The 27,675-nt window shown below is 43.3% G+C and overlaps 1 protein-coding gene across 1 annotated transcript; it reads right to left on the reverse strand.

Annotated features, from left to right (window-relative positions):
* Positions 1 to 1,373: 1,373 nt before the first annotated feature.
* Positions 1,374 to 15,417, reverse strand: CDC37 (cell division cycle 37, HSP90 cochaperone). Its single transcript, XM_035140382.3, has 8 exons — positions 15,255 to 15,417; positions 10,300 to 10,581; positions 8,361 to 8,466; positions 5,802 to 5,917; positions 4,706 to 4,828; positions 4,029 to 4,211; positions 2,942 to 3,013; positions 1,374 to 1,925 (listed from the first exon to the last, which is right to left on the reverse strand). Exons 1-8 carry the CDS (start codon positions 15,354 to 15,356, stop codon positions 1,773 to 1,775), a joined length of 1,137 nt encoding a protein of 378 aa, XP_034996273.1. The 5' UTR covers positions 15,357 to 15,417; the 3' UTR covers positions 1,374 to 1,772.
* Between the last annotated feature and the right edge of the window lie 12,258 nt (positions 15,418 to 27,675).

The raw sequence follows: 27,675 nt of genomic DNA on the forward strand, positions 1-27,675 counted from the left end.
ATATCTGAAAGTGAACTAAAAGCAAAGCAAAAACACTAATCACCAGTCCAGAATAAAGGCTCAGGTAAAATACTGATGTGATCCCCTCTAGGCTATCATTATGATGCAAAAATACATAAAACCAACATCTGAGAGAAGGAAGGTGGCATTGGGAACGCCATTAAGGTTCATTTTCTGCAGAGAATGGAGGGGATCCTTGAATGAGTTGTCCCTCCCACTAGGCAGGACATACATTAAGCCTTTTTGTCCTCACATGGGGGGGGGGGCGAACGCTCCAGTTCTTTCCCGCTTAGCTCCCAAGTGAGGTCAGGTGACAACAGTTTTCTGTCACCTTATATACTTGAGGAAAAGCTGGCATAAGACTAATTACTTGGCTTGGAAGTGGAAGTTCGACACCCAGCTACATAGAAGTAAAGGCTTTCTTAAGAGGGCACCCAGTCCTGTTTATTCTGCTGATTCCTCAGATGGGGAAGCCATAGGAAACAATGTCCCCCACAGCAGCGGGCCACCTCAGCTGGGGCCCTGATTCTGAGGAAACGATTGAATTGTTCTGGGAGGTTTCGGAGGCTACGGGTCCATCAGCAGCCACCTTTGGAAACTTACAGTCAGATCTCTTTTGGAGTGAGGCTCTTGTTCTAACGCTACAGTTTACTGTGGGAGACTGGAGAGAAATGTCTGTGCATTATAATGCACTGCAATCTTGATGCATTGTAAAGCCCTTCCCTATGGTGTAATACTCAGTCTTTCTTGCTCTTACACGTAGAATTGCAGAGTTGGGAGGGAAGCTTATGGTCATCTAGCCCAGCCCCCTTGCCCTGCAGGAATATGCAATATGGGAACTGCCCCCCGAACAACCCTGCAGAGCTTGAAGCATTCTTTCTACAGCTTTGGCCTTTAAAAAGACAGGCTATCTATACAGGCTGTGGTGGGGACACCAACAAGGCACCACACAGTGCAAAGTGAAACAGGCTCCGAGGGTCCGGCAGGTAATTTCTAAGAGACTTGAAAGTAGACACAATAGTTCTGGTATCTTGCCCAAGCATCAAAAAGTATGTGTCACTGGATGAGCCCTAAATTTGCTACCGAGCTTTTACTGACCCACACTGGAACTCAGGAGGTGTACCACAAGCTGTCCATTTGTGAGTCACATCACTGTTCTATCTAGCCCCGTATTGCTTAATCTGACTGCCCAGCAGTTCTCTCCATGTTCCAGCCCTCCTACCCAAGATGCATTAGCTGGAGATGCCAGGGATCAAATCTTGCACCATGCACACCCCACAGCTGTTCCTGCAGTCAATCCTGATCTGGAACTAAACAAAAAACTAAATCTACGGTTTGATTCCCAAGAGAAAAGACACACCGTGCTCACTGACTCCGTTCCACTCTCAGCTAGTTCCGTCTTTTTATTTGCTCAATAGCCTTTAACTGGTTGCCAAACAAAAAGATATAACAGCACATTTGTAGCTATGACACCAACTGGCATTACCACAAGACAGAGAAGGTGGACCTGCCGGGCCCCTATAAGCCTGCACGCTGTGGCAGACCCTCCCCTAAAAATGGAAGACAGGGCCTTCCAACAGTTTCCTGGCAATTCTGCAGGGCTTACAGGGAGGGGCTTTTGATGTGGTGAAAGAGCAAGAGCTAGTCAGGAAGCAGCTCATATACACATGAAGTGTGTAAAAGCACATCATCGTTGAATAGTTTGGTGTAAAAGAAAGGAAGGAGAGAGGGTGACAGGAGAAGTCTGCTTTAAAGACATCTGCGCCAGAGGTTCAAGGGCTTCCTTTGTCTTCTTCACAAGTCTCCTTCTTAAATTCCTCATAGACAACATCTGGCTTGTCGTCCTTCTCTGCACCTTCTGCTGTTCGGGCATTTGGCACCCACAGACCAGAACTGATGCAACGCTGCATGTGGTATTTCGCTTCCTACAATGGGACACAACACACATCCTGCTTAAGGGCCATATGTATGTTACACTTTACATGACCTAACAGCTCTAAGGAATTCTTATTCATTAGGCTACTAAGCAATGGAAACTACTGATAAAAGCTAAAGCTTGCTGTCTGCACAACTCCATCAGCAGATGTGCTAACATTACAAACTAGGAGAGATCTCTTGGGAAACAGATAAAGCTCTTTAAAAACTTTTGCACTGAAAGTGTGTAAATATTCATTCCAAATCAAGCTAAGGAGAGCTCATCTACTATTAAGTTTGAATGTCTTTTATCCTAAATTGAAAGGTTAGAAAATAAAGCAAGACTGTGAACTTCAAGAATAGTCTTTAAGAGAAGTAGTTTAAACAAATCTGCAGCAGAGGCTGCTATAGCAAGAGGCATAAAGTCTCTTACACTAAACCGTAGGTCTTTACTGGGAAAAGGAAAGCGTTTGTTGGGATGTATCAATTTCTTTAGCAATGATGACAAAATTCCCTCAAGTGGCTCTATGCCTAAGGAAATTTTTGGTTAGAAGAAAGAAATTTGTTTAGAAGGGGAGATTTCCCCCTGCAAGTCTGACTCCTAATGTAAAATATACAGGTGCTTATTTCAGTAGTTTATCAGGATTGGAGCCAGCATGCAATGCAGAAATTTAAGCAGGGTACCAAACACAGCTAATGGGTCCAATAAGCTGTGCAGTGGAAGGTCAATGCTTATGGTACCTGTGTAGATTAGGGTGCTTCAGCATGCAATTGTATGTGCCCAACTTAAATGAGCTGCTGGAAAAAAATCACACAATTTATGGACCTGGAGGGCACAGAGGAAGTTTAGTTATTGACTGTGGCAGATGTGATCATGTCTCCAAGCCTTGCAACAGAGGGGAGAGTAGTGGCAGAGAGTGCTCATACATGTTTAAATGTATAAATTAACATCTCCTATATCTATCTGGATACATACTCCCATAACTTGAAAGGAAGGAGTCTAATCCTTAACTTTGAGAATACTCACAGCAGGTTCCATTTTGCTGATAGCATCTTGAAGCATCTGTACATCTTTCACATCAAAGCATTTCTGGAGCTCCTGGGAAGAAGAAATATGCATATAGAGGGGAAGGGATGAAAGCACGGCAGAAATCTTGAGTTTATACAACTGTAAAGGTAAATGTACCCCTGACAGTCAAGTCCAGTCGCGGATGACTCTGGGGTTGCGGCGCTGATCTCGCTTTACAGGCCAAGGGAGCCACTCTTTGTCCGCTCCACAGTTTTTCCAGGTCATGTGGCCAGCATGACTAAGCCGCTTCTGGCGCAATGAAACCCAACACCAGAGCAGTGCACGGAAACGCCATTTACCTTCCCGCTGGAACGGTACCTATTTATCTACTTGCACTTTTTGGGGTGCTTTCAAACTGCTAGGTTGGCAGGAGGTGGGACTGAGCAACGGGACCTCACCTCATCACGGGGATTCGAACCACCGTCCTTTTGATTGGCAAGCCCAAGGCCTTCTGGTTTAGACCACAGCGCCACCCACATCCCAGTGTATAAACAGTACAGACTATCTAAAGCCCAAAGGCCTGCATTCAATTACAAATAAATTGGCTATTAATAAAGTAAACTCTCTAGAATCATAGAAGTGTAGCATTGGAAGGAAACCTGAGGGTCTTCCAGTTCAACCCACTGCAGTGCAGGAATGCTGACAAGCTTCTAGGAGCCACAGGTGAGAGCGAAGTGCAGGGTGGGGATCAAAGTTGGACAAACTACCTTAGAGGAAGCCCGATGTGTCCCCTGCCAGGAGTACTACTCCTCCCCTAACACCCCAAGTTGCAGATAGATAAGAACAGAAATGGCTAGAACCCCTGGGCTAAGATAAGGTTAAAAACTGAATATAAGCTAGGGGTGGCTAACCCTCCAACCTGGGAGCCAGATCCATTGCCCCAAACGTTTTTTTCTGAGCTCACAAGACGCTATTGATTTAGGTGCCAGCAGCAGAGAGAAAAATATACAGTAGTCACAGCACCTTGATAGCACAGAACCTTGATAGGCATATAAATTGCCCCCCTTCCCCGTCATCACACATCTCATCTTCCTGAGTTACTTACAGCTGGGAGCGATTCATACACATCTACAGGATCAAGGCCACCAGGCCCCAGTCGTTTCTGGCGCTCTTCTTCTTCATACTCTTTCATGGCTCTCTCAATGCGTGCCTTAGCCCGGCCCCGCACCCGCCCTTTGAAGGCTTCCAGCTCATCATTAAAACCCTCCATGTACTGCTGGTCAGCAGTCTGTATGAAATTGGAAAAGGTGGCAGGTAAGAAAGGGGAGGGGGGACACATGAGAACACAGTACTGAGCAGGTATCTTCCCCTTTAACAGGGGAGCAAATAAAACTTACGCTTATCTTGTCCATAAAATGCCAACCAAAGCCTAAATACATCAAGCTATTTGTTAAATACACTCAATCCAGAACTCTGCTGAAGTTCCAGAAGAACTGAGTGTTTAAAAGCATTACCCCCTCTGCAGAGACTTCAAAGGGGTCCAGTATAATCAATGATCAGCTGATTGGTAGTCACAGAGAACCTTTTTCAAGATGTGCAGGTACTGATCAGCTAACTGACACCAATCAGCTTTCAATTTTCATATACTGTATTAACCATCTGACATCATTATGACATCATGTGACTGACAGGTGGATAGTTCCACACACCTGTCAAAGTTGGTCCAAGGGTGAGGGAGAGCCAAGATAAGGTTTTCCTCTATTACCTGGGCAATAGTCTCACCTTGATTTTAGCAAAGAACTGCCTGAAACAAGCTCTAGGGTCAACCTTCAGGCTCTTGGCCAGCTCTAGGATGAACTGCATCACTATGGTCTGATGAGCCACTTGTTCCATCAGGGCATTTTTCTGAGACAGACGACAAAAGAACAGTTGCACTTTTAAAGACACACTCGCACACCCCTTTTCAATATGTCATTTGAGCCTGGCCCAGCATGCAAATGATTACAGACAGAATGTCATTCAAAACTCACTTCCCAATCCTCCCTCTCTCCATCTCAGCTTCAGGCTCCCAAGGTTACAACCATAGGATACCAGATGGCCCAGAACCATGTCCATCAAGCATACAGCATCCTGCCTTCCTGGTCCATTTGTTTTCCCAGGATGGTATCTAGAACCAACACTGTGGTTTTGTTTTATTTGCAAATTCATGAGGCAATCTCTAAAATTTGAATTTTCTTCTGGGCATATAGCTGGCAGCGAGACAGCAGTGGCTGACTCAGCAAGACCTGGCCGCTACAGTACCAGACACAAAACAACACTTGAAATAATTCCACTGTCAGCGGGAATAAATCATGTATAGCAGGTTCAAGCAATCTGTTAAATGTGACAGAAGAACCACACTGGCTGCTTATGATGTAACCAGCCATCAAACTGCACAGAGTGACTGAAGCAGGTTCACGGAAAACTCTGCTATTAACTCCTAGTACTGAAGCAACTGCTAAATCTAAATACTTATTTGGAACCTTATATAAGGAGACCTGAAATACAGGCAACTCCCCTTTATGCAAGTTCAATATGTGCGACTGCACAAACGCACATCATGCCGAACCTGGAAGTCACCCAAAAACATCACAAAAAGGGGCATAACAGGGTGTTTGCAGGCTTTTTCAATGGTGTCTCGAATACATGTGATTTCACTTAAACGTGTGGTGCCTTTGAACGTAACCTCAGTGTAAATGGGGATTGCATGTAAATACAGACAGGCCCTTAAGGGCTTGCTTTGCAGCCACCCAAGTTTCTCAAACACTGTCCTCATTTGTTTTGAGTACTCAGTCTTTCCCACTGCAGCTTCTGGAGAAGCTACATCAGTTTTACTCACCTCTTCTACTTCCAGATCGATACACCAAATGACTAAATAATTGGCTGTCTCTTCACACACAAGATACGGGTTATCAGACAGATATTTCTGGCTGTCATCCCAGCGCCGCAGCATTCCTTTTGAAACAAGAAAATAGTAGCATAAAAATCAGATTTTAGGAGTGGGGGGTAATTTCCTAACCAGGCCTTTGGACGTTAACACACAGATGACAGCACTGTAAAAAACTGCTAGCACTTTACAGTAATATAACAGGGAACACATAAGCAGTAACTGGGGAAGCCAGAATAGTGATGAAGTTTGACTTGGGAACATACATAATATTAAAGAAGTTAAGTCCTTATGGTAACAAGATTACTAAAACAAAGAAAAAATTAGTACAACGGTCAATTAGTACAAGGGCGAAGGATACTGGTTTCTAAAAGCTAATTATATAACCTGAATTGATGTTCACGTAAGATGCACTGATGTTCATGTAAGTTAATGCTATTTACTGTATTTTTCTGTGTACTGTATAAGACTAGGTTTCCCCCCCTTAAAATAATGTCAAAAATGTGGCAGCATCTTATACATGGAGGCCATCTCCCCCCATTTTCTTAAATCGGAGCCCCCCAAAATAGGAGGCGTCTTATACATTTCCGTCTTATAGATGGAAAAATACAGTATTTTTACATGATCAAGCAGAGCTGCTTTTATTTTCTTAAACACAGTATAAGAAACTTATTCCACACTAGTCCTAAAAAGGCTTGCCTTTATGTGAACACAGTCCTCAATGCAAAATGTGATTGCTGGTCCTTGTTGCAATGGCAGGGTTCCGAAGCAGCAATAAGCAGGTCTAGAACTACAATAGCAAGTCTGCCAAGTATTGGGCTCTTCTCCTCTCACTTTATCAACTACAGCCACAAGGTGACTGGAAGCTTTTGCTTCTTTTTTTTCTAACTACAGTTTCATACTGTATGAGGAGCAGGACTTGCTCACTTTGGTGTGTCCCTAAAGCATGGTTAAGACCTAAGAGACTCTGTCTTGTTTTGCACAGAACAAGCAATTTGGAAGATATACTTTGTTTTTCAACGACCAATCGCCTAAGGCTGGGCTGGTGGAGATAAGGGGAGTGCATAAGCATTGTTAATATGCTAAACAATTGTTTGGATTTACAGTGGTACCTCGACATCCGAATGCCTCAACTTCCGAAGGTTTCGACTTATGAAGTCGGCAAACCCGGAAGTATTTTCGCCGCACGTGCGTTCTGCTCCTGCGCAGAAGCGGTGCGCTCGGTCTGCGCATGCGCAGAAGCGCAAAGTCGCACTTCGCGCATGCACAAAATGGACATCCGAAGGTTTTGACTTACGAAGAGCGCCGTGGAACGGTTCGCCTTTGTAAGTCAAGGTACCACTGTACATGTAAACCAGGCCAATATATTTCTTTCAGCAAGGCACCTTTAGTGCAGCTAGTATAAAAATGGCATTGTTCTAAATCATCATTACCTTTGGTAATGAAAGAAATGTTATAAGGAGATCACACTCAGGAAAACGCACCATAAGAGCTGAACAGAATTTCAAAACAGAGTAACTTACTTTCACCACTCAAAGCAATGCTAGAATTCACTTACTCCAGAATAGTCAGTCAAAGGAAGTAAGCAGTAGACTATGACCTGTCAGGACACTTCTATTTTGAACTCTGTAACCCAGGTGGGAAGGCAACCACCAAGTTGAGTATATAGCTGACAGGCTGCTTGGATATAGTTGGATACAGAAGATCTCCTTAAGCAAGCAGCTCATGGAGTATTACATCTGCACATCCTGATTTTTCAAGATGCATTTCTCCAACGTATTATTTACAGAGTAGGAGCTGGAAATTGGCAGTCCCCAATCCAACCAATGCTGCCAGCTGGACTAGGCAAGCTCCAGTTACCTTAAGTTGCAGCCTGACAGGATCAGGCACATGGTTATGTTTATTACCATACCATTCCCTCTCCCAGAATAGGACCTAACCCAATTTTGTAACAGGGAAAAACAGATACCCATGTTCTCCTGATATAAGTAAACAAAAAAGGATTGCAGCAGAACATGAGTCAAGGTAGAGCACAGAACATATCATTCTGTTATTCAGCTCTGGGTGACCAGAAAGATTTCTATACAGTCTCCTAACTACAGTGAGAGCTATCTGATTTTGTTGAAGGGGGTCAAGAGCCCCCTGCTTCCCTGCACGTAGGGACCATACTGAGTACAACTACTTGTTGGTTTCTGATGCACATGACTACAGAGTCCCTCTCTTCTGATCTTCTTTGAAAGAACTTTAAGCTAGAATTACAAGGCAGCCACACCAAGTCAATACTTTATTGTGGTCCAAAGACCCATAAAACATATACCATAAAACAATTTCAAAACTCGATACAGTTAAAACGACCAGACAGATGGTAGAACCAAGGCAGTCAGCAAATGAATATCAGTCCACAAAGGCTATATCGGCAATTTGCCACACTGATCTCAAGTGCTCTTAGCCACAGAAAAAGAAGCTGTTTAACCCAAAGCACTCTCAGATCAGTGCAGAGTTTTCCCTTACCAAAGTGTTTAATTTGCTTCTCATACTTCTCCACATATGTTTTGTGCTTCTTCTCTTTCTGTTCTTCCGACTCCTCGCCCTGCTCCTCCTTGACATTGAAGACACTCTACGACAGCAAAGGAAGCATGGTTAGAATCACTATTGCTACCACAATGCAGGCAAGGTTGGCCCAAACCAACAAAGGGGTGGCCAGGATACTCCTAGGCTAAATACAGTAAGAAAAAGAAAATACCAGCAAAAGAATGAAGAGATGAAGCAGCTTCAAAAGGATCAAATGCAACTGAACAGATAAAAGAATCCAGAAAACCCAGGATGAACAACCTGCGGCTCTACAGAGGTTGTTGCACTACAATTCAGATCATCCCTGACCATGTGGTCGGTGGGGAGGGGGGAGTTGGAGTCTAGCATGATCTCGAAGGTGACAGGTTTCCCATCATTGCTGTAAAATATTTAGGAGCCTTGGAGCTAGTTTAGTCATCTTTTTTTTCTTTTTTAAACATTTTATTTAAGTAAATCATCAATACATTAAAAATAAAATACCTGTAAGTAGTAAAAAGCAGCACAGTATATTCAAGTGAGACTTAATATTAAGTTGGTAAAGTACTTAAGACCATTAGGAAAGATGAATTTCACATTTAATTGTGGAGAAGGAGTCCCATGTGTTTTATTTCTTGTATATAAGATAATTTTTTCAGGGTCCTCCAAGTCTTTGGCAACACGTAATTTATGAATTATTTTTTCAGCCAATGAGAAACTCCACATATTTTTTATACCAAAACAAACATCACAAATCCAGCAAGGTTTTTCATTTCTGGGCGACTGAGGTTCTGGCAGCCACCAGCATCTATGTCAAGAGTTCCTGAGAGCTGAAACTATTCAAATGATCATCCCACAGATTTAGTAAACAAAGCTGTGCTGAAGTTGGAATGGGATGTCAGAGTATTTTGGTCTTGGCAAACTTGACTAAAACTGATTCCATTGCCCTGGAAGATGAGTCACTCAACTCATAATACCATGAGCCTTAAAAAAATGGGTTTAAGGGAGCCTTTCTGGGGCTTTTATTTCTTCATCCCAGAATGTTTCTAAGACCTAATTCCCATTCTTGCTTCCCTCAGTTTAGTACTCAGGAAATAAAACCAGCATTTGGTATGCTACCCTGGAACCTAATTGTTAGCAACTGCATTTTTTTAAACAGATATAATTGCTGTAAATTGCTTTGATTTCTTAAATTAAATTGTGGCATACAAGTATTTTTAAAAATTTGTAGAGTTCACTTTTCAACGACAAGAGAGACAAACAACAATCTTTGCTAAAAATTCTGATCCCTCCAGAAGCTTTATTACCAAGCCCCCAAAAGTTATTTGCCTGCAAAATGTTTTATTTACTTCCTTATTTATCACTGATAAGAGTAAATGAGTATGAGTAAAAAGCAGGAGACAACATATACAATAAGCCATAAATAAATGTAGCGTATCACTCTCAGTAATTAGAAAACAGACACTAATGTCTCACACCCAAGTGAAAAAGCAATTATTGAGCCAGTGCTTAAGGTTCTTAATAGTCAGTGCCAGGCGCAACTCAGAAGGAGTTTCATAACTGGAATGTTAACACTGAGAAGACTCTCCACTGAGTTGCAGCCTGGAGTATGTTAGGCGGCTGTAGCACTACCAGAAGACCCTCTGCCACAGGTTTTAACAATGCATGGGCAGGTGGACATGGGAGAAGGTACTCCTTCAAGTAACTGGATCCCAATTTATATAGGCCAGGGTATTGAACAGGATTTTAAATTTTCTTTCATACAGTTTTTCTGGTATATGTAAAAAGTCATCCAAGGCCCAGATATGCGCAATTCACATAATTTAGTTTAAGGCCAGAAACAGAGTCTTTCTGGTAGCAAATGAGTGCATATCAATGAAAGCTGGATAGCAACTAGACCCACCTTACTGAAACCCTCTCTGCTGAGTGTGTCCACATTCCAAGGCATGTTCTTTTCCTTCTTCCTGAGATCGTCCACCTTCTCTTCCCAGCTCTTCTCTTCTTTCTTGAGTTGCTGTGCCTCAGCCTGCAGCCTTTGCAGCTCACTTTTGGTGCTATCTACATTGGCCAATTCAAGCTCTTTTATCTTCCTCTGACACTCAGCTAGCTTCCGCTTGCAGTCCCGACACCCTTTATCCACCTCTTCTTTCTCCTTGTGGAACTGTTCCATTCTCTCGACACGGGCCTGGAAAACGGGTTGCATTCAGTCAATATAGTCCAAGTGACTACAGCCTCTTCATTATTTCAAGCTAATACTGGGACACTTCCAACCCAGAATGGGGTACACCAAGTCACTTGTATGAAATATAGCCATCTGGCACCTTCTATTGCAAAAAGGTTAGTTCACATCTAGTTTAGAGTAGAGCTGTCAGCTGAGACCAGGACTTCTCTCTCTCTCTCTCTCTCTCTCTCTCTCACACACACACACACACACACATACACACACCTCTCTCTCTCACACACACACTCTCACACACACACCCCTCCATTGACAGAGAAATGGGGGACAAAGTCCCCTGCCCCCAGCTGGTGGACATTTGATGTATTCATCTTTTTTAAAAATAAAATAAAATCCAAGCTGTTTTCTCCTCCCTACCAGGCAACATTAAGCTCCTGGCAGAGGCTTAAGTTGAAGAACAAGAGCTAAAGGGCTCTTAATCTTTGACTCATAGCCTACAGCCCAAGGAGCAACTTTCCACTTCCACCACATGGAGACTAACCAGCACGCATGTGAGAGAGCACCAGAAGGCATCAGGGAAGGTTGCTACTGAAGGCCCCCATGGGTTATCCTGAAGTCAGCATAAAGCAAAGATATAATCTTTCTTATTCTAAGCTTCTAGGGGACTGTACCTGGCTAGAAAACCAGGTGTAGGGTACTGGGCTGTTTCTTTTTATGGCAACTATTAACATTGTAAGCATTTGTAATTTTATTTTAATTTATTTTAGTTTTTTAAAAAAGTTATTTAGCAGATTACTTGCTAATCTTGGATAATTAGAACAGTGGTGAGAGTACCCTTAACTCTTCTGGCTTTTTAAAGAGGAGAATTCAACATTGCATTAAGTTGATTGTTCTGTCACAGCAAGCTTTTCAGCCTACCAGACAGAACAAAACACCTCTCCTTGTTCAATGAGTCTGCCTGATACACCCACCCACCAAATTTAAGGTCTTAGGAGGTGTGTGTGTGTGTGTGTGTGTGTGTGTGTGAAAGTTGTGTTCCACAAGCAGAAGACCTTGCACAAGGCTTCCACTGACAGGTCATGTTAGGTGGAGTCCACCCTTAATATTTATCAATGTCAGTTCAGGCTTCTAGCCTCAATAGAAAAAGGTTGATGAGAGCATATTTTCCTCCTTGTGACAAGGCTTTCTTTTGGCCCTATGTTGGAATTTAACTATTTTATATATTTATATTTTTTGCTTGCTGATTTGTTGGGATGTTATTGTACAACTCTCTCACACAAACCTTTACATGTGCAGAAAGGGAGTGCATGTATACTGCACAAAGACAGCAGCCAGGCAAAGAGGAAGCAGCTGCTCCACACACAAATACCTCCTACCTACAAACATCTTTCTGCTCCTGCATACACAGCAGAGTGAGTGGGTGGAGTGGCTGCTGCGGTGGTATCTGAGAGTTGTGGAGCCCAGGAAAGAAGGCTGGCAACGGTTTCTAGGCAAAGCTTTCCTGGCACAAATCTGGTATCGCAAGTCACAATATTGAGCAACCAGTAGGAGAATACTTCAAATTCCAAGTACACCCTGCTACTCTGACCTTTAAGTCATCAGACTTCAATAGCAACTACAAGACTTCAAAAGGGAGTATATCCAAAATAAGATTGCTGAACTAGCATTTATCAGCAAATCTGAATAGGCTCAATTCAGATTCCTGGCTCGTCTTTCTCACCATAGAAAATAGCAGTCTCACTTCAGGAGTTAAGACTAGCAGAACAATAAATATTACAATGTCCCTACTCCTTCATATTGTGAATGGATCACTCATTCTTATCTTGTATAAATTTGGACTCCGTATAACAGAATTACAGACTTACTGCTGCTACCTTTTGCAGTGTACTCATGTGTGTTTATCTCCATATCTGTCAACTGAGGACACTTCACACAACATATAATGGGCTTAATGGAAACATATGCCACAAATAAATCTGCTAGTCTTTAAGCTTCAAAGGCAAAAAGCTCTGCCAACATTTTATACACACTTTCTAGTTTCTAAACACAGCAAGTTAAAATAGCAAGAATCAAGCAGTTTTTTCAAGGCAACATTGTGTTATTTGACAAATTCCTCTAGCCTCTGCAAGGGAATGGGGACCAGTAGTCCTAACAGGGAGCTCAGGCAGGACAAAGCCATTTTACAACTTAAGTGGGCAAATAAAATGTAAACATAGGAGCAGCACAAGCTAATTCTTCCTTCAAAAGGGATAGCCATCACATATATACAATTTCAAGACCATTGCTTGCAAGCTTTAGACAGAGGCTCCTGTGTGCAGCAAAATATATGCCTAGTAGGATTAATCCCCCTATATGGAAGGAGGTCAGAAGAGATGATCATCTCCTCTGATCTCACACGCTGTGAAGTGTAAGCTGGGATCTAGACATTTTTGGCATGATGCTGCCTTTACACTCTTGCCATTTTAACTTGCTGTGCTTACTCCTTGGAAACTGACAAGAAACCTATTACACTTATTACAGGCAGGGCTGTGTGTCTTCTGAACCTACATAAGGTGAGGCTAGAAACTGGAACAAAGTTTGAGCTGCTGAGAAAACGAAGAATAATTTTTTTGCATTTGTGGGTTTTATCCCTGGGCATCATATGCACTCATTCCCACATGGAAAACACTAATCTTATTAAACATTTGGGCAGTTGCAAACTAAGGTTTTTCAATTCATTATTTGGCTGCAAACCAATCTTGTTCATAAAGAAAAAAAGATTTTAGAGTTTTCTTGCGTGGTTTTTTTTTTTACTTCTTAGGTCAGGCATAGGTAACCTTGGCTGCCCAGATGTTTTGGAACTACAACTCCCTAGCTAACAGGGCCAGTGGTCAGGGATCATGGGAGTTGTAGTTCCAAAACATCTGGACAGCCAAGGTTGCCTATGCCTGTCTTAGGTGTTTGAGAGTTGGGAAAACATATATCATATCATACTACTGTTTTGGGGTGGTCTCCAAGTTCCTGTCTGTGTACTGTACTACTGTTACTAGTGTCAGAAACATCACAATTCAAAATGTAGTGAACAGCAAAAAGTACTTTGGCATTGCCTACACATTTTGGCCCTTACACAGATGAACCACCTGTGAAGAATACAGACCTCCAGGAGTGAAGGCTTTTATATGTGGTCCCTTCTATAATACTAAATACGGACAGAAAGGAGGCTTCTTTGTAAGTTATTTTGAGCTGCCTGTGGCAAAAAAAGCCACCAATAAATTTAACGGCAATAAATAGGTATTGTTATTATTATTTCTTAAATTTCTAGAATGCCCTTCATCTGAGGATCACAGGGCAGTTTACAATATAAAAACATAACAATACATACCATAGATTACCAGTTTCTTCTGACATATTGTTTTATTTTGGCATAAATATGAGTGGTGTGGAACATCTAAAGAACTTTTAGCTAACTAAATGGTTGAAAAAACAGGAGCTTGACACTTAAATTCATTCAAGATGCCTTCCTGAGATAGCTTTTATCTTTTAAAACTTTAAGTCGCTCCTCATTTAAACCTGTATCAAACGTTGCTTTTCTCCCTCCTGTCACGGTACAAAAGCAGAAGCAAAGCAGGATCCAGACAAAAAAGTGTGCTCTTAGTCAGAAGCCAGAATCAACTCAAAGTTTGGGTGGGTGTTTGCCAGTTGATTAAAGCCACCATCAATATTTATACAATGTTTATATTTAATATATATGTGCACATGGTATTTTACTGAGGCGACCAGCCTCTGCCCGCAAGGAACTTGCAATCTGAAATTCTGGCTCAGGGGCAGGGCTGGATTTAGGTTTGATGAGGCCCTAAGCTACTGAAGGTAATGGGGCCTTTATATGTCCAGCTGTCCTTTGTCAACAACAAATTGTGGCTGGTTTTTGTGTTGAATATATGCTATATGGTAATTGATGGATGTAATAAGTATCTAAAGCCATTTGCACACGCAGAATGTAGGCACCCTATACTGTATATAGAAATGAGCAAACCAGTGATATTTTAGGGAGCAGGCTAGGAGGTGGGGCCCATGACTTACATCATAGGAACATCCAGTTTTTCCCACTTTAATTTTTTTGTGGGCCCCCGAGAGAGTGAGGCCCTAAGCTATAACTTGTTTAGCTTATACGTAAATCCGGCACTGCTCCGGGGTAGAAGCGAAGGGAGAAACATAACAGGAAGGGGGGTGCGTCCAGTTCAGTCACGCGCGCTCAATAAGCTCCAGGCCTTAGAGGGGTCGCGTAGATCAGTGTTTCCCAACCAGTGTGCCTCCAGATGTTTTGGGACTACAACTCCCATAATTCCTGACCACTGGTCTTGCTAGCTAGGGATGATGGGAGTTGTAGTCCCAAAACATCTGGAGGCACACTGGTTGGGAAACACTGGCGTAGATAACACTCGCCGGAGAAAGGGGTCGGGGTGGCGGCGGGCGTGTTTCGAGAGCCGCCCTGGACGAGAGCCTCGCCCGCAAAGGCTGCGGCGGAGAGGGCAGGGCGGGGGGAGCCAGAAAGAGACGGAGACGGAGGAGGAGCAGCAACAGCAGGCCGGCCTTTCCGAAAGCGGAGGAAGACACTCCGCGGGCGCAGGAGCCTGCCGGGAAGGGAAGCTGCTGCACCTGTGGAGCTTCTGCAGGCGGGGCGGGCTCCCTCTCCCCCTCACCTGGTGCCGCCATCGGAAGAGGCTGGGCGTATCGATGTTGGGGTGAGTCTCATCCTCGTCGTCGGACACCTCGATGTGGTCCCAGACGCTGTAGTCCACCATGGCCGCCCTCACCGCCCTCCTGCCGGCGTTGCTGCCTCCGCTGCCTCCTCCGCCTTCAGGCACATCCGCTTCCGCTTCGACGTCATTTCCGGAATCTCCGCGCACGCGCGCAAAACTCGCGCCGCCGCGCTTTTCTTCCCACCCTCGCGGCGCCGCCGGAAATAGATAATATAGAGAGATTACGAAGCAAAGCCAAGAGCTGCTCCACTCAGCTGGCACTCTCGCGTCCCTAGGCGCCTTCCCGCGTAAACGGAGGCGCCGCAACGCATTTGAACCCCGTTTAAACCGGTTTACCGTGGGGTGACACCTCTTTCCCCAGGAAGTGCCTCTTCGGCAGCCTGGGTTGTGGTTTATGGCTGCCGCGTGGGCGGAGGGCTCCTCGGGCGGCTGCACATGGACATAGCCCGGTTGTAGGGTTGCCATAATTCTTACATTACAGTATTATTATTATTATTATTATTATTATTATTATTATTAATAATAATAATAATTTTATTATAACAATTTATTGATTTCCCAAAAAAACCCTCAAACAAACAGAAAATAAAAATATCATAACCAAATTAAACCATAAATTTTTGGTCGACTTCCCTCCACTCCCCATCTTGGTTCCATTTTAATATTATTGTTTATGCACGGCATAATATACTTAACAATCCAATCTTAAAGCCTTCATCTTATTACAAGTGACTTTTTGAAGTTATACTAATGTATAAAAATGCTTTAAAAATATGCATTAAACAATTGCCATTTTTTGTAATAATTTGTCCTGCATAGTTAAGTAATTAATTTTGCCAATCTTTTTCTTCTTCAGCTGAGGCTTTTTTTTACTTTATTATTATTATTTTATGATAACAATTTATTGATTTTCCAAAAATAACAAAACAAAAAAGAAAATAGTGTTGCCCTACAGTATTTCAATAGGTGGAGAACAAGTCTAGTACCCACTAAGGAAGAATGGCAGTGCAAAATGTTCAAATATGCTGAACTGGCTGGTCTGAGGAACAGGATAAGAGAAAACGAAGATAAGGAATATAAGGTGGAATGGATAATGTTTATTGACTACTTCAAGAACCAGTATAGACATAGCTTAGCAGGTCTTGAGTAAATCCAGCAGAGTTGAAATAGAGTATTTAATAGGTAACAGTTTGGATGATTAAAAAAATGTGAAATGACAAAAGAAACAATGATAAAATGGGCGCAAGATCTCGGAAAAACAATTACAATTGAAAGATGGGGAAATTTATGGAGAAGGGATTTAAAGTATGTAACAAATTATGATTTGAAAGAAAACTTTCAAAAAATGCAGCACAGATGGTATTTGACACCCACAAAAATAGCGAAAATGTATAAAGGGTCAAATGATACATGTTGGAGATGCCAGGAAGATCGGGGAACCTATATGCACATTTGGTGGAATTGTAAAAGAATTAAAAAATATTGGGATGACGTCTACAACGAATTGAATAAAATTTTAAAATATTCTTTCAAAAAAGAACCGGAGACATTCTTTTTTTTTAAAAAAAATAATTTTTATTAATTTTTAGAAAAAGAAAACACATACAAAGTATACAACATAAACTCTGTCCCTTCATTTTCCCTCCACCCACAAGCCCACCTCTGCCACCAGTGAGACCCATGGGTATTGGGGAACAAAGGGGTCCATTTTAAGCTGGGTTTGACCTCCCCCCTCCTTCCTCCCCCCTCATCCCCCCCCCTGCCACTGAGAGGACAAAGGCGGAGGATCTCTGGGGATTGGCTTATCCCCCAGCTATTTCTTCACTGTACTGGAAAAAAGAAAAACAAGGAAAAAGGGGAAAAAAGCAAAAATATAAAAAGGGGGGAAAAAGGAAAGAAAAAAAAGGAAAAAGGAAAAATATTAATGGCTTCCACGACTCTCCTCCTCCTGGATTTCCCAACCTCTTTACATAGTTATGGCGGGTTTTCTAATCCAATTCAGAATCTTATTCTTATAATATTAACACAATCCTCCTCCTTCTTCATGCTGTCCCCCTCTGAGCCCCCCCCCTGCCACTGGGGTAGCCTGAGGAGTCCAGCAGTCAAAAGGTTCCATTTTTGTGTCTGGGTTTCCCTCCACCCTTCCCTCTCCCCTCAAGGCACCCCCTGCCACTGGGTACCAAGAGTAAGAAGGGGGAGACAGGCAGTTTTCCACCCAAACACCTCCTGATCACCAAAATTATTCAAAAACAAACTCTAAGCATATTTCCTCAGCCATTCTTTTTACTCCCTCCAGAAAGCTCTTAACCCTAAACTATAAAAATCTCTCCTTCCCCCCCCCCCCAATGTCCCTCCTCCCAATTGGATCAGCATATCCTTTAACAGGCCAAGATTCCGACACCGTTGTTCATAAACCAAAAAAAAGTACCTTAAACTAAAATTTTTACCCCACACCAATTCTTTCCCACATCCACTTCCAGACCTCTGCTCCTCCCTCTTTCTGCCTTTCCCTCCCTTCACTAACACCATTCAACATTTCAGTCTCTCCAGGATTTTCACTTCCATCAATCTTCTCTTCACTTTGCTTCTCCTTGTCGGCCTCATCTCTTTGTTCTGATCTTTGTTTTTCATCATCCAACACATATTTTTTATGGTCTGAATCAGTCTCCAAATTGTCCTCAAATTGTTGCTCCTCACACACAATCTCATAATCAAAATTGTCCTCTAAATCTTGCTCTTGCACCTCATTCTCCTTTTCTGTTGGATTGAAGCATTGCCTTTCCTTGTAGATATCTTCCCATGTTTGTAGATAGCCCAGCACAGCCTCCTGGAAAGCTCGAGAGAATTTTGTTTTCATAGTTCACTTAACCACAGGCAGACCAGAGATAAGGGCAGAAGGGTACTGGAAAATTCCTCTCTACCACGTTGTCGGCTCCATCTTGGCTGTTCTTATCCTTTGTCTTTAACCTCATCAGATTTCAAATTTACAGTCCACTTAAATCCTTTTAAACCCTTTTGAATCAATTTTTCCAATTCACAGGAATAAAATCGTCTTTCTTAGTCCTTTAACAATTTGACAGCTTTTGACAGCTGTCAAAGCGTCCTCCCCCTTGTTGCTGCTGAACCTCAAGGGGCAACGACACCGGGGGCTGGGGAGGTTTGGAAAAGTCTTTCTTTCTCTCGGGTCCGCAATCTTGAAAGAAGTTTTCCCTTTTCGGCTTGGGAATATTTAATGCGCCTCCCGATTGTCCATTTGGAAGAGATCGGCTTCCGTTACTTTAGAATCTCTTCCTATCTTCAAATTTAAAATTTTTAAGATCCGAATGGAGATTTGACTTACTTTGAAGAAGTCTTTTATTTCCTTGGAAGAATCCACCGCTTGCAGGCTGAGGACTCGGAGCTTCACTTCAAGGAGGTAAGATGACACCCAAAAATGGCTCCCGCGACTCCACTCCGCTGGCTCTCGATTGCTCTACTGAGCTCTTGGGCAGCAGAGGATTCGCGTCCGGAGCAAACAGCTGCGCACTATGTCACCGGGACTCTCTACCCGGTTTTTTTTCAGGGAGTCCGCTCGCTCTGCGGACTTCCCCCCCCCCTCCACGAAGCCAGGGACTTCGGAGCACGAAGTCCCTGCGTCCAACTTCACCAGCGCGACGAATCGGAAGCCAGAACCAGAGACATTCTTATTAGGGTTATTAAATGATGAAATAAAGGTAAAAGATAGAACACTAATGATGCACGCGACAGTAGCTGGAAGAATGCTGATTGCAAGAAATTGGAAGAGCGAAATAGTGCCAAAAAGGGAGGAATGGGTCGAAAAATTGATAAGCTATCAAAATTTAACGATTAGAGCGCATAGGGTTAAAGGTATAAAAGAAGAAAAGTTGGAGTATGTTTAAACAATATCAAAAAAATCAAATTGAAAAAAACCAATCTCCTAGCGGATGTATAAAAGGCATAAAACAAAAATGAACAAATAGAAAATAGAGAAGAAAGCATATACAAAGATATAAGATTGAAAATAGAGCAGAGCAAAGAGTTGGCTGGAAGTCATCTTTTTAGGGGGGGGGAGGAGGATGAATGTAGAAGTGTCGTTAATTTTTTTTTTCAGTTTCTCTGTCTTATGTGTTTTTTCTTTGTATGAATGAGAAATGTATATGTGTTTTGTGTTTATTTTAGCAGAGTTGTAGCAGCGTAGCAAAAACTCCTTGCCTTGCACGCTTCCTTCATGAAAGCCAAACCTTGTTTCTAAACGTCCTTCTGAAGTTTAGATAACAGTTCAAACTGCAGCTTGTAGCAGCGGAAACTTTCCAGCTTTCAGTGCTCGTGAAATAAATCACTTTCACTCCCTTGTTCATTAAAACAAATAAGATTTATTCAAATTTAAGACAGCTTCACCCAGGAGTATTTAACTCCATGATGCTGCAGCTCCAATGAACAGCATAACAACAGACAGAACAGAAACAGACAGTGTCATATATTTCAGATACACAATAGCAACAGGTACTACTTTCTGTTTCCTGTTTATACGACACGTCACAAGCCCCTTGTGATACAGGACGACTGCTGAGCTATAACCCCTCAGCTCACACCCCCTCTCGTCCTGCATCGCAGGGGTAGCGTAAAGACTTCCTTACGCAAGACACAAACCTTTGCAGAATCCATTACGTCTCTGGAAACTCAAAGATTTGGTGAACCCAACTGCCAGGTTCCCCTGGCTCGGGCAATTCCTCAGTTTTGCCAATCCTGTGTGGACGCCTTGATAAACGTTCCGAAAACGAATGTCAGCGCGTTTGGCACTGGTTATAACGCAACCAGTCTCAGTAAGCATCAAACAGAGCCGGTTGTCCTCCCAAACCGTGATGGGTTGGCAACACTCCCCGTTGACCTTCTGGACCAAACATTGGCAAACCTGAATCGCTCCACAGACTCCTGAAAGAGCGTCATACTCAGTCTCCGCAGAGAAAAGAGTAATAAAGCTTTGACGCTTGGAATACCGTTCCATCAGAGCATCATCATACTTCACACCTATCTCAGTTGCTGACTCCCTGTCCTGCAACTTGGCCCAGTTGCTGCCAGACCAGCACGTGTCCTGTGCTGTACTCATAACTGGCAACCTAAAACACAACTCCTTAGTATCTCCCAGATACCTAAGAACTTTCTTTATGCCATTCCGGGCATGCACACTGGGCTGTGCATCCTCCTGGCTAAGCCTCTTCACAGCAAACATACCAACTGGTCTACTCCACTGAGAAAAACTCAACAAACTCCTTAGAGTTGATTGGAACATCGCGGGACTCTGGGACTCAGAGTGTTCCCCGAACTGACTACCCTCAACAAAACAAATCTCTAAGGGTGTTCTGATACTAGCACTATCAGCCTTCTTGAACTTTGCAACCAACTGTTCAATCTTACCTTCCTGCCTCAGCAAGAAACTGTGATCCGCAGATCTGTCAATCCTGACACTTAGGTAAACCTTCACTGGACCTAATTCTTTGAGCTTAAAGCACCTGTCAAGCTCTTGTGCAAACCATTGCACCTGTGCCTCTGTATTTGCAATGCATCTGATGCTATCTACAAAACAGAACACAAGAATTTGCTTCTGGCTAGACCTTGCCAGATAAAGACAACTATCAGCAAATTTCTCTTGGAAACCTATACCTTCCAAACCTTCATCCAAACTTACGGTTGACTGCTTCAAACCATAAATGGGTATATGTAACTTCAAGACAACACCAGGCTCATCGATCTCAAACCCTTGTGGAGATAGCATGTACAGCATATCCTCCAACGGTGAATTCAGACAAGCGTCACTGATGTTAAAAACAAAACTTTCCTGAGCAGCTGTAGATAACAAAGATCCTAGCGCTTCAGGTGCTGCGGGTGCAAAACTTTCAGAATGCAACTCCTTCAGCTTTGAGACATCTCTGGCTACAAACCTAGCCCTGTACTGAGATTCTCCAGTTGCTGTGGTTTTAAACTTAAACACCACGCGACTATATACAGAACGCTGGCCCTCGGGCCGCGCCACTGTGAAAAACACCTTCCGTGCTTCCATGGAGTCTAACCCCATCTGCATTGCCTTGTACCACTTCCTGGTCACCTCCTCAGGCAATTGATGAACTTCCTCGAAGCTTTCTGGCTCACACTGATCCATACAAGTCCACAGACTAGTGGCTGTATATCTGTCAGTAGATATCCTTTTCGTGGCCCTCTCTGACCTGCTCAACCTAGCATTCGCATCCTCATCTGACCACGTCACGATGAAACCTGCTTGAGTACCAATTACCTCAGGAAATGCATAGCGCGAACTACTGCGCGTGCTGTTAGCTCCTGAATCTTGGCGCGGGAACAACCTGTCCCAAATGGCTTGTCTACCAGTGCTTCGCACTGGAGGTGTGAGAGTGTTCCTAGGCTCTTGCTTTGGAACTCCTCCCCGCTGTGCATTATTCTGGACAGCGCTGAGCATCCAGCTCGCGTTTCCAGCGAAAACTGTCGCAACAGTCCCTGGATTCGGTCCCTCAACTGAACCACTGTCCCTAACTGTACCTTGCACAACTGTACCTGTGATGGGAGTACTGGCTGGTGCACCACCAGACAGCCTGTCCATCAACACTAAAGGTAAAGGTAAAGGGACCCCTGACCATTAGGTCCAGTCGTGACCGACTCTGGGGTTGCGCGCTCATCTCGCATTATTGGCCGAGGGAGCCGGCGTATAGCTTCCAGGTCATGTGGCCAGCATGACAAAGCCGCTTCTGGCAAACCAGAGCAGCACATGGAAACGCCGTTTACCTTCCCGCTGTAGCGGTTCCTATTTATCTACTTGCACTTTGATGTGCTTTCGAACTGCTAGGTTGGCAGGAGCTGGGACCAAGCAACGGGAGCTCACCCCGTCACAGGGATTCGAACCGCCGACCTTCTGATCAGCAAGCCCTAGGCTCAGTGGTTTAACCACAGCGCCACCTGGGTCCCATGTCCATCAACACTAGAACCTGCCAAACCTGTAAGCACATCAGGACTGTAGTGGATAGGTATCCACACCTGTGCCTCACAGAACTCAATGCTATTGCTGAGTATCACCCGTGACTCAACATTTCCTGGGCGCACGAACTTCCAAAACGTGGAACAAAGTTCGTATCCCACAAAAACTACCTTTCGGGACTTGGGACCATCTTCAGATTGCATCACAAAGACTCCCCATTCAAACAACCTCAAGGAAACCTTGGGTTCCTCGCTACACAGCGACAAATAGGATTCACACCCTACCGTTGAATTGCATGGCCAGAACTTCCTCAGAAAACTGGCGACAAAGACTATAGCTGACAACGTCTCTCCAAGAATCGTATCATCCTGTCCAGCTACTGCACAGCCTTGTAGCCCCCTTGGAGCTGCCAATCTGTGCTTGCTTCCTTCCTGTGGAAAGAAACCTTGCAGTGTGCCCTCAGCACATTCCGATCCATGATCGGCCTGAAAACAAAACACCTTACAGGCAAACTTTGGCTTCACAGCTTGAACCCACTCACTAACCAAGCCTAACTCCTCCCCTGTACTCATGAGAGGTATGGTGAAGCTCATTCTGGTGTGGCCATCTGACAGAAATATTTGGGTTCCGCCCGTACGGAGCGCTTCCCTTGGTCTACAGGAATCCACTTGAGTCAGCATAGGTGCCTGACTAGAAACATTGGCAGACCTGGAACCTTCACATAATGTAACTTTGGCTTGTTGACAAACAACACCAAGAACCTTAGAGCATGTCAAAAAGTTGCCCATCTCTGGTACACCTGCAGCTGGTACCCTCTGCACTTCACTTACGTGCGCACAACCTTGTTGCCACAAGTGGGTGCAATTGTGGTGTGGACTAATGTTGGCACCCTGAACCTCAGTCGTGCCTGAGATGATTTTACCTGTCACAAGGATAAAAAACTCATTCACATTGCATTTCACACACATCAACAATCCACCCTCCATTGAGCACATTGAGCACATAACATCCTCAGAATGTACATTGCAACTATCTTTCAACAAAGACAAGAAAGATGACCAATTACATTTCATCAATGGCAAATCAAATACATCAATATTAGCAATATTAGCATGTACAGAGTGAGACTTAATGCCATTTGCAAAACTTAGTCCTCTTCCAGGGAGCTCAGGACTTCACCACCAGGGGTCTGGAGTCCAGAGCGTTGCTTAGCAACTGGCACGCCACTTGCTTCATCTCTTGCTGCAACAACAAGATGACGGAACTCACCTGCTGACCGATTGTCAACACACAAACTTCTCAAGCTGGTGGTCCTCTTGCCTTTCCCAAGCTGCTCCAGAGAACATGTTATCTGGTGGTGGCCCAGCTGGCGACCTTGGCCTGTATCTTCTTCAAGATGACGTAGGATGGACTTTGCACACGGGCCCCATTGCATTCCTGGTAACTGAGCAGCCTTGCACAGTGGAAATTTCCATGCCTTGGTCAGAAAAGCCTTGCTTAGCCATTCTGAGAAACTGTGCATCATAGGAAAGCTCCAAAACAGCAATAAGCAACTGGGGAACATCTTCAGCCTCATTGGCTCTGCGTTGTGCCAAAACAACCCCCACCTTTGGGGTTGGGCATGCAGAGATCGGCCGTGGATCCTGGCTGACTGCCAAGTCTCCATTTGGGATCGTAGCAAACTTGCTTTCTTTCCCATTTGTCCACCTTTCAGCAAAGCCTCTCAAAGCATTTGCTTCCTTTCTGCCCACAGCAGGCCAGCCCCCTCTTGTCTCCCTTTCTCCCTCTTCCCTGGGAGTGGGGGTGACCACAGCATTCCATGCTGCGCCACGGGAATTTAGCAGGAGTGCTGGGGTGGCATGCCCTCTGGCAACGATGTGCAAATAGGGCAAATGAAAACCTTTGAAGCTTGTGCTGCTATCATTAAGCAAACACTTCTTCTCATTTCCCGGGGCTGTCAGCTTACTCACGTGTCGCAACGATTCCTTCAGCTCAGCCTCCGGAAGAGAAGATTTACGGGTTGCCAGCGAGATATGCTAGCTGTGCCGGCACGATCTCCAAGCTGGAAGTTTTACGGCTTTCAAAACAGCAGCAACTTTTCCACAGCTCTTCTTTCCCAAACAGTTCATGGGCACTTGAAAGCTGAATTTATTGCCTCCATAACCTATTAAGCAGAGTTGTCGCAGCGTAGCAAAAACTCCTTGCCTTGCACGCTTCCTTCATGAAAGCCAAACCTTGTTTCTAAACGTCCTTCTGAAGTTTAGATAACAGTTCAAACTGCAGCTTGTAGCAGCGGAAACTTTCCAGCTTTCAGTGCTCGTGAAATAAATCACTTTCACTCCCTTGTTCATTAAAACAAATAAGATTTATTCAAATTTAAGACAGCTTCACCCAGGAGTATTTAACTCCATGATGCTGCAGCTCCAACGAACAGCATAACAACAGACAGAACAGAAACAGACAGTGTCATATATTTCAGATACACAATAGCAACAGGTACTACTTTCTGTTTCCTGTTTATACGACACGTCACAAGCCCCTTGTGATACAGGACGACTGCTGAGCTATAACCCCTCAGCTCACAGTTTAATTTAAGTTGAAGATAAATATGATTTCGTATTTGGTTATATCGGTGATGATTTTTTTATTATCTGTTATTTGTCAGTGTTGTTCGTTTAATATTTTGTTTATTTATATGTAAGTATGTGTAGGTGTCATTTTTATGTATATTTCATGTAAATCATTGTCAATAAAGTTATTTTAATATAAAAAATAATAATAATAAAATGTGGGTTACGTGGAGTAGTAGAAAAGTAAAAGGAACTAGAGAAAGTGTGGAAGGTAAGTCATGGTATATGTATACATGCTTTGTATTTGGTATGAAGTTGTATGTGGGATAAGGGGAGGGGAGGGGGGTTAAATAGAATAGAATAATTTATTGGCCAAGTATCAACCATACTTGGAATTTTGCTTCGGCTACATTGCAATGTAAAGTAAAGAAAAAAAGTACAATACAACCAATATTCCCCTAACAATACAACAGCACAGTGAAAAGACCCCCTACCACCAACTGGCTTCCCTTCCACCCACAACTACAGATTCAACAATTTGATGGTACAAGGAAAAAGACTATTCCTGTGCCTAGATGTTTTTGTATATAGAGTTCTGTACCGATATCCGGATGGGAATAATTCAAACAGGTGATGACCAGGATGCGAAGGGTCTACAGCAATTCTCTCTGCTCTCTTCCTGACTTGAGTGGCATAAAGTGTCTCTATTGGAGGCAAACTAACACCAATCGCCCTCTGCAGTTCTTACTGCTCGTTGGAGCCTCTTCTTGTCCAGCTTAGAGGCTGTACCATACCAGACAGTAACGGAATTACAGAGGACAGTTTCAATAGTACCTCTATAGAATTGGACCAGCGATTCTTGGGGCAGATTAAATTTCCTTAGTTGTCGCAAGAAATACAATCTCTGGTGTACCTTTTTAATAATACTGTAATATTGATGTTATCTGACCAATTCAATTTTGAGAGATCATAGAGCCCAAGAACTTAAAGGACTCTACCACTACAATCATGTTACCAAGACTGGAGACTGGCAATGAGATGGGAGGGTACCTTTTAAAATCAATTATCATTTCCACTGTCTTTTGGGCATTTAGCACCAAGCTATTCCTGCTGCACCACTAGACAAGATGATCTACTTCCTGCCTATATGCAGATTCATCCTCCTCCTGGATGAGCCCAATGACTGTTGTATCATCCGCAAATTTCAAGATCTTAACCGATGGATCAGTTGAGGTGCAGTCATTTGTGTATAGAGAAAACAGCAGTGGGGAAAGCACACACCCCTGGGGAGCACCTGTACTGATGGTATTATTACTTCATGTAATTTCCCCCAGCCTCACCTGCTGCCTCCTGTCAGTGATCACTGAGAAAAACTCCCGTGGAGAGTCAAATGGTTTACAGTTAATGAATAATGCCTCCAGCTCCTCACTGCAGATTTTCTCCAACACAGTAACATCTCTGCACCAGCTCATATTTACATAAAAACACCCACCCCTAGTTTTTCCAGATAATTCCAGCACCCGGTCAGCCCTAAAAACGTGAAACCCTGAAAGTTCTATTGCACTGTCCATAACAGACTCATTAAGCCAGGTTAATTAAGCTCCCCATTCCTGTTTTTGAAAATGCAAATACAAATGGAAAAAATACATATTTCAATAAGTGAAAATCCAGACACAAAAGTTCTTTAGGAAAACACAAAAATGCACAAAAACACAAAAATGCACACCACAGTAACAAACAAAAACAATATTACCCCACCCCGCACATATACATTGGGCGGGGTATAAAAATTATTTTTATCATAAATGCTTTAACTTATTTACAATGATTCTTCATATATTCTACCAACTTTTTCCAGTTTTCCTTGAATACCCTTCCTGATTTCTTCTGGTTAGACTCACTAGTTCTGCATATTCCATCATCTTCATTGGCCACTCCTCCCTCATCGGAAATGCCCCCTCCTTCCATTTCTGAGCATATAAATTTTGGGCTGCTGTAGTTACATAGATTAATATTTTATTATTGTTGTTATTTCTGGGGACATCTGACTCAATTATTCCTAAAAGAAAAGCTTCTGGTCTTTTTTTATAAAAGACCTTTTAAACATTTCCCCCCATTTCATTATATATCATCTCCCAGAAGCCTTTAGCTAGTTTACATGCCCACCACATAGGTAAAATGTAACTTTTAAAAAAACAAAAAAATTCCAGCCATTAGCTGATTCTGATTTATACATCTTTGCTAACTTATTCGGTGTCAGGTACCACCTATATGTCATTTTCAATGCATAATTCTCTTTCAATGCATAACAAGCTGTAAATTTTAAATTCATTTTCCACAGTTTCTCCCACAAACTAAATTCAATATTATGTCCCATATCCCTCGCCCAATGTATCGGAGCAAATGTCACCAATTCATCTTTTGTTTCCCACTTTAACTTGTAAATTCTAGAGATCAGTTGGTCTCCATTTTCTATTAGTTTGCTTTCAAATTGGGAACTTTGATCCATAAAACCATACTGCTTATGTAGTCTAAACATTTCATTTAGTTGGTGTTATTGTAGCCAGTCATAGGGACCCAGGTGGCGCTGTGGGTTAAACCACAGAGCCTAGGGCTTGCTGATCAGAAGGTCGGCGGTTCGAATCCCTGTGATGGGGTGAGCTCCCGTTGCTTGGTCCCAGCTCCTGCCAACCTAGCAGTTCGAAAGCACGTCAAAATGCAAGTAGATAAATAGGAACTGCTACAGCGGGAAGGTAAACGGCGTTTCCATGTGCTGCTCTGGTTTGCCAGAAGTGGCTTTGTCATGCTG

The sequence above is a fragment of the Zootoca vivipara genome, chromosome 15 (assembly GCF_965207765.1).
Source record: "Zootoca vivipara chromosome 15, rZooViv2.hap1.1, whole genome shotgun sequence".
Classification (NCBI taxonomy): Eukaryota; Metazoa; Chordata; class Lepidosauria; order Squamata; family Lacertidae; genus Zootoca; species Zootoca vivipara.